General features: G+C 47.7%; 1 protein-coding gene across 1 annotated transcript in view; it reads right to left on the reverse strand.

The window, feature by feature from the left end:
• Positions 1 to 6,265, reverse strand: part of LOC105890658 (serine protease 27-like) — a 6,902-nt gene continuing 637 nt past the window's right edge. The window contains exons 2-6 of the mRNA XM_031560730.1: positions 6,135 to 6,265; positions 4,167 to 4,417; positions 3,246 to 3,260; positions 1,552 to 1,706; positions 1 to 303 (exon numbers count right to left, since the gene is read on the reverse strand). The exon at positions 6,135 to 6,265 is cut by the window's right edge and continues 32 nt beyond it. Coding sequence (XP_031416590.1) covers positions 1 to 303; positions 1,552 to 1,706; positions 3,246 to 3,260; positions 4,167 to 4,417; positions 6,135 to 6,265 — 855 coding nt within the window. The remainder of the gene's footprint in view (positions 304 to 1,551; positions 1,707 to 3,245; positions 3,261 to 4,166; positions 4,418 to 6,134) is intronic.

Here is a 6,265-nt window from a genome sequence, read left to right on the forward strand (position 1 = left end):
TCAGGAGAGCAGGCAGGCGGAGATGAGGAGGGGGAGCAGGGAGAGGGAGAGGGAGAGGAGGCCCCTGAGGAGGCGTGTGGGGGGGCTGGGGGCCCCGCTGCTGCTGCTGGTGTTTCCGCTGGTGAAGGTGACGAAGCCCGGCTGGTCGCTGGTGATCCTGGTGTTGATCCAGCTCTGGTACTGAGAGACGCGTGCATACACTCCTGGGAACTCGGCCAGGGCGCAGCCGATACCGAAGCTCACGACACCCGCCTGGACCCACACGGAACCCTGCTTACTCACCAGCGGACCGCCAGAATCGCCCTACACACACACACACACACACACACACACACACACACACGTAAACATATACACACATAGACACACACACACATGTAAACATATACACACATACACACACACACACACAAACATATATACACACGCACACACATTCACACGCACACATAAAGGGAAGCTTTAGAACACTTTAGGATAGATAGATAGATAGATAGATAGATGGATACTTTATTAATCCCGAGGGAAATTTAGGAGGGGGAGAGAGATAGTGTGTGAGAGACAAATATAGTGTGTGTGTGTGTGTGTACATGCATGTGTGGGTGGGTGTGTGTGTACACGCATGTGTGTGTGTGTGTGTGTGTGTACACAATAGTGGCGTGTGTGTACACTGTGGCATCACGATGGGCCAGCTAGCAGAGGGGTGTGGTGTTACTGTGGAGGTCTTGTGACGAACCCCTTTGGGCTCGTCGGCTCTGCCTGTATTGTCTGCAGGAATGCGTGTGTCAATTGGGTGCATGCGTGTGTGGCTGTGTTCAATCTCTGTCTTCCAGGTGCCGGTGATTAACCACCTGGGCGGGCGTGTCCCTCTACTATAAAGAACCGGCACTTCCTGAATTCGAGAGAGCTAGAGAGGAAGGGAGCAAAAGACCAAGAGACCAGACTGCTTATGTACTGTGCCCGAACTTTGAGAATTGATACTTTGGAAATTGGAACTTGGAAATTTGTCAATTAAACCTTTGCGTTTTGGATAACTTTGGTGTATTTTGGTTTCTTGTAACAAGCCTAAGAGCCGGGTTGTTACAGTCTGGCTGCCACACCACAAGATGGCTGCCATTTGCACTACATCTCCCAGAATGCAGCAGGACCCAACCAAGTGTAGGTGCTTAAGGCACCTGATTGAAGGAGCGTTTAAGACAGGTGGTGCCTGTTGTGTGGGAGAGAGCCACGAGAGAGAACTGAGAGCACTTGACGTGCGTGTGAAGCGCTTGCGTGTGTGTGTGTGTGTGTGTGTGTGTGTGTGTGTACACATGTATGTGTGTGTGTATACACATTGTGTGTGTGTGTACACATGTATGCGTGTGTGTGTACACATGTGTGTGTACACATGTGTGTGTGTGTGTGTCTGTGTATACACGTGTGTGTGTGTGTGTGTGTACACATGTATGCGTGTGTGTGTACACATGTGTGTGTGTGTGTGTGTGTGTGTGTGTGTACACATGTATGCGTGTGTGTGTACACATGTGTGTGTGTGTGTGTGTGTGTGTTTACCTGGCAGGAGTCCTTGCCTCCCTGCCCCAGTAGTCCAGCACACACCATGTTGTTGGTGATGCTGATGGAGTTAGAGGAGTAGGCCCTCTGGCAGTCTGAGTTCCCCACCACTGGAACATCCACCTCCTGCAGCGTCTGAGGGAAGGGCAGGGACACTGGAGACACACACACACACACACACACACACACACACGATACTGTTACACACACACACGATACTGTTACACACACACTACTGTTACACACACACACTCTACTGGAACATCCACCTCCTGCAGCGTCTGAGGAGAGGGCAGGGAGACTGGAGACACACACACACACACACACTATACTGTTACACACACACACACACACACACACACTTTACTGTTACACACACACACACACACACACACACTATACTGTTACATACACACACACACACACACACACTATACTGTTACACACACACACTCTACTGTTACACACGCACACACACGGTACTGTTACACACACACACACACACACACACACACACACACACTATACTGTTACTGTTACTGTTACGAATGGTGGGTGTTGTGCAGGACTCAATCGCACGACTCAGCACAGGGGTAGATTCAAAGGGTGAAACGTTTTACTAGCCGGGTTCGGTACACAGGTAGGCAGTCCAACAATTGCAAACAAAACCAAACAGGGAATAAGCAGGAGAATAGTTGTAGGGCAGGCAGAGGTCAGAAGCACGAGTAATCACTTGAACAAGGAGAAAAGCGCTAAACGCTAGGAACACGGGGAACAGCAGGAAAAACAAGGAACATACCACGAAACAACAATTTACGAAGACGCCACAAGAAACAAGAAAACAAGGACTATATATACACACACAGGCAACAGATAACGAGGGACAGGTGAAAACAATCAAGGCGGGGCAGACAAAGACACAGGTGGACTAAACAAGGGGAATTAACAGGACACAGGTGAAACCAATGATACACACAACCCGGGAGATTGGGAACAGGTGAGGGGTGGAGACACGGACAACAACAAGAGGGCACATGGCATAGACAACCAGACATAGGAAAGCACATGGCGGGAACAAGGAAGCACGAGGACTAGACACGGGAACAAACATGCGACCACACAAGGGAGACAAACACAGAAATTAGACATGGACAGAACACAGACCTTACAGTTACACACACACACACACACTTTACTGTTACACACACACACACACACTATACTGTTACACACACACACTCTACTGTTACACACGCACACACACACGGTACTGTTACACACACACACACACACTATACTGTTACACACACACACACACACACTATACTGTTACACACACACACACACTCTACTGTTACACACACACACACTATACTGTTACAAACACACACACACACACACTACTGTTACACACACACACTATACTGTTACAAACACACACACTATACTGTTACACACACTGTTACGCCCCTCTACACCCCTACTGGCTTTGCAGTGGCAGTGCAACAGTCTTTGGGTGGTGAATGGGCATAATCAGCTTGATTGTCCACACCTGAGAGGTGTGGATAAAAGCCATGCTGTTTGCCCTCAGAGGGAGCTCGCATTCCCACCATGCTTTGGAGGCTGGTGTTTTGCAGACACCATTTTAGCCACTACTTTTAAGTTATATAGAAATAAATACTTTATTTTCATACAACTCTGTGGTTTGTCTCCAATTTATGTTGCGGCTCAAGAGCCGGGTCGTAACAATTGGGGGCTCGTCCGGGATCTTTTGAACCTTTTGTTGCGGAGACCAGACTGCAGAGTTTAGCTTAGGCTAAGTTAATAGGCACTGTGATGAGCAAACTCTCCTAGTTAGAGTGCTTCAGCTGGGTGGCTGTGCTGCCCTTCCATCGGAGCACTTGTTTGTTATTTTGCTTTGTTGTTTTTGTTTATTGTTTTGGGTGGTTATCCTGGGTGGGGGTACGCTTCGGAGTTAGGCAGTGGACTATATCTGTGGTCTGCTGCCTACTCGCGAGTTCAGCGTTCAAAGTCGCCTCGAGCCCGGTACACCACTGAAGACTAGATAGGGTATAGTTTAGTTTTTTTTTCATAGCTATAGATGGAGAGTTGCTCAATACTTTAAAACCAATGACACTCTTGAGTTTGGGTTTGTTCAATGGTATATTTCTGTGACCTGCATGCTCAACTGTCAGAAGCTGATGTTTCTGTCTGGCTTGTGGTAAGCCCTTTTTGAGCAGGGAGCTCTTAAGAAACTATTGACGTTGATTGTTGTTGTGTTCATTGCAGTTAGGAAATATACCTCTGGTGAGCAACCCTGTGATGTGTTGAGAGTTGCAGCTGTGTGTGTGTGTGTGTGTGTGTGTGTGGACTTGCCCACTTCGTGCGTTTAGATGACCTAGATGTGAATGTTCATGAGGTGAGTGTTGTGTGTTCAGTGACAATTAAGTGTTGTGGAGATGTCCGCCCCATTGTGAATCACGTGTGATTGTTATTAGCCAGGTGAAGGCAATAACGTTGTTTGTGTGGTAGTGAGCCACACTAGTTGTGATTGTGGGGGGGGGGGGGTGGTTTTTCCAATCTTGATGTGTGTTCACCTCCTTGTCTGATGGTGCCCCAGCCTGTCACCCAGCTGGTGGTGCCAGAGTTGAAGGTGCTGTCGGCTGCTGCCAGGCAGATGGGGCGGATGAAGTTAGTGAAGGTGACGGAGGAGGAGAGGCGGAGGAGGGAGACGTCATTATCGCTGGTCACGCTGTTGTAATCGGGATGTCTGATGATCTGAGAGACGGTCCTGGAAACCTCGTTGGAGTTGCTGCCCTGCTGATTCTGCCGCCCCAGGTAGACGACCAGGCCGGAGGGGTTGGTGCTGCAGAGAGAGAGAGAGGAGGACACACTTCACCTGTAACTGTGGGTGCACACACACACACACACATACACAGACTGATGCACACACACACTCAAGCTTAATTTATGGGTGGCCTTTTAGGTTCAGGTGGGTAATGTGATCATCACCCCTTAAGCCTGATCTATGGTTGTCTGTTTCAGCAAGAGCCCCATGTGTCGTTGCGAGCCCCCTCCAAGCACCTCTTGCGTGCGTCTCCCAAATTTTGTAACTATCCGACAAGGCGACGCAAGCCGCAGGGCTGTGATGGGTCCAACCCATCTGTGTTTACCTTGTGTGTAGTAGCATGCTAACATTAGATAGCTGGCTCAGACTCCTTGTGTGTAGTAGCATGCTAACATTAGATAGCTGGCTCAGACACCTTGTGTGTAGTAGCATGCTAACATTAGATAGCTGGCTCAGACTCCTTGTGTGTAGTAGCATGCTAACATTAGATAGCTGGCTCAGACACCTCGCAAATCCCCTCAGACCTATTTTTCAGTTACAATAACGGGGGTTTTACATTGCACAGTGTCTATTTCTCGGTAACTTAAAAAAAATCAAAGCAAAAAAAAAGTAAAACAAACTACTTTTATCGCTGTTTACCTTGTGTGTAGTAGCATGCTAACATTAGATAGCTAGCTCAGATATCTATCTATCTATCTTAAGAGGAAGGAATGGACTTTTTCAGTAATGATGGGTAGCCCCGCCCTCCTCCCCTCAGCCGCTCTCTCACACACACACTCTCACACACTCACACACTCTCACACATTCACACTCTCTCTCACACACACTCTCACACACTCTCACACACTCACATACTCTCACACATTCACACTCTCTCTCACACACACTCTCACACATTCACACTCTCTCTCACACACACTCTCAAACACTCACACATACTCACCCACACACTGTTGTGAATTATTATTAGTTGAAGATTAGTTTATTAATAGTACATAAAATAATGATTTGAAGTTAAGGGTAAACTGATTTATGTTTGTTAAAGAACAGTTCATAGAAATGTTGAATGCTCTATTTACATTATTGACAGTATGGGAGAATCTGTTACTTTATCTGTTATTGATGGCAATTTGATATTAATCTGAAGGTGTTTTAATTTGAAAGGAGATACCTTTATTCTGAAGTGCAGGAAGTGATGTGCGAATGTTCTCGTTAGTTTTAGTAATGATTCATTGAAGTGAAGTCGCCAGTCGCTAGAACCTGCCTTGTCTAACTAATTGTTTAAATCGAAATTCTTCTTCTTTGTAATATTGATTCATATTGGAGAGTAAAATATTTAGTTTAAAAGAGAACCGTTTTGACCATCATTGGAAGCTTCCATTACACAACACACACACATACACACTCTCACACACACTCACACACACTCTCACACACTCACACATACTCACCCACACACACACACACACACACACACTCACCCACACACACACACACTCTCACACACACTCACACACTCACACATACTCACCCACCCACACACGCACACACTCTCACACACTCACACACACACACTCTCACACACTCACACACTCACACATACTCACCCACCCACACACACACTCACACACACTCACCCCCACACACACACACACACACACTCACACATACTCACCCACCCACACACACACACTCACACACACTCACACTCACACACACTCTCTAGGAACCTCACCTTGAGAAGCAGTGTGCGGCTGACATCACCCAGTCCTTGTTGATGAGGGACCCCCCGCAGAAGTGGCGGTCGTTGCGGTGAAAGCTGGCCTGCCATGGCCACGCCCCCGCAGGGGCGTCCTCTCCCCCCAC

Source organism: Clupea harengus, chromosome 23 (genome assembly GCF_900700415.2).
Source record: "Clupea harengus chromosome 23, Ch_v2.0.2, whole genome shotgun sequence".
NCBI lineage: Eukaryota > Metazoa > Chordata > Actinopteri > Clupeiformes > Clupeidae > Clupea > Clupea harengus.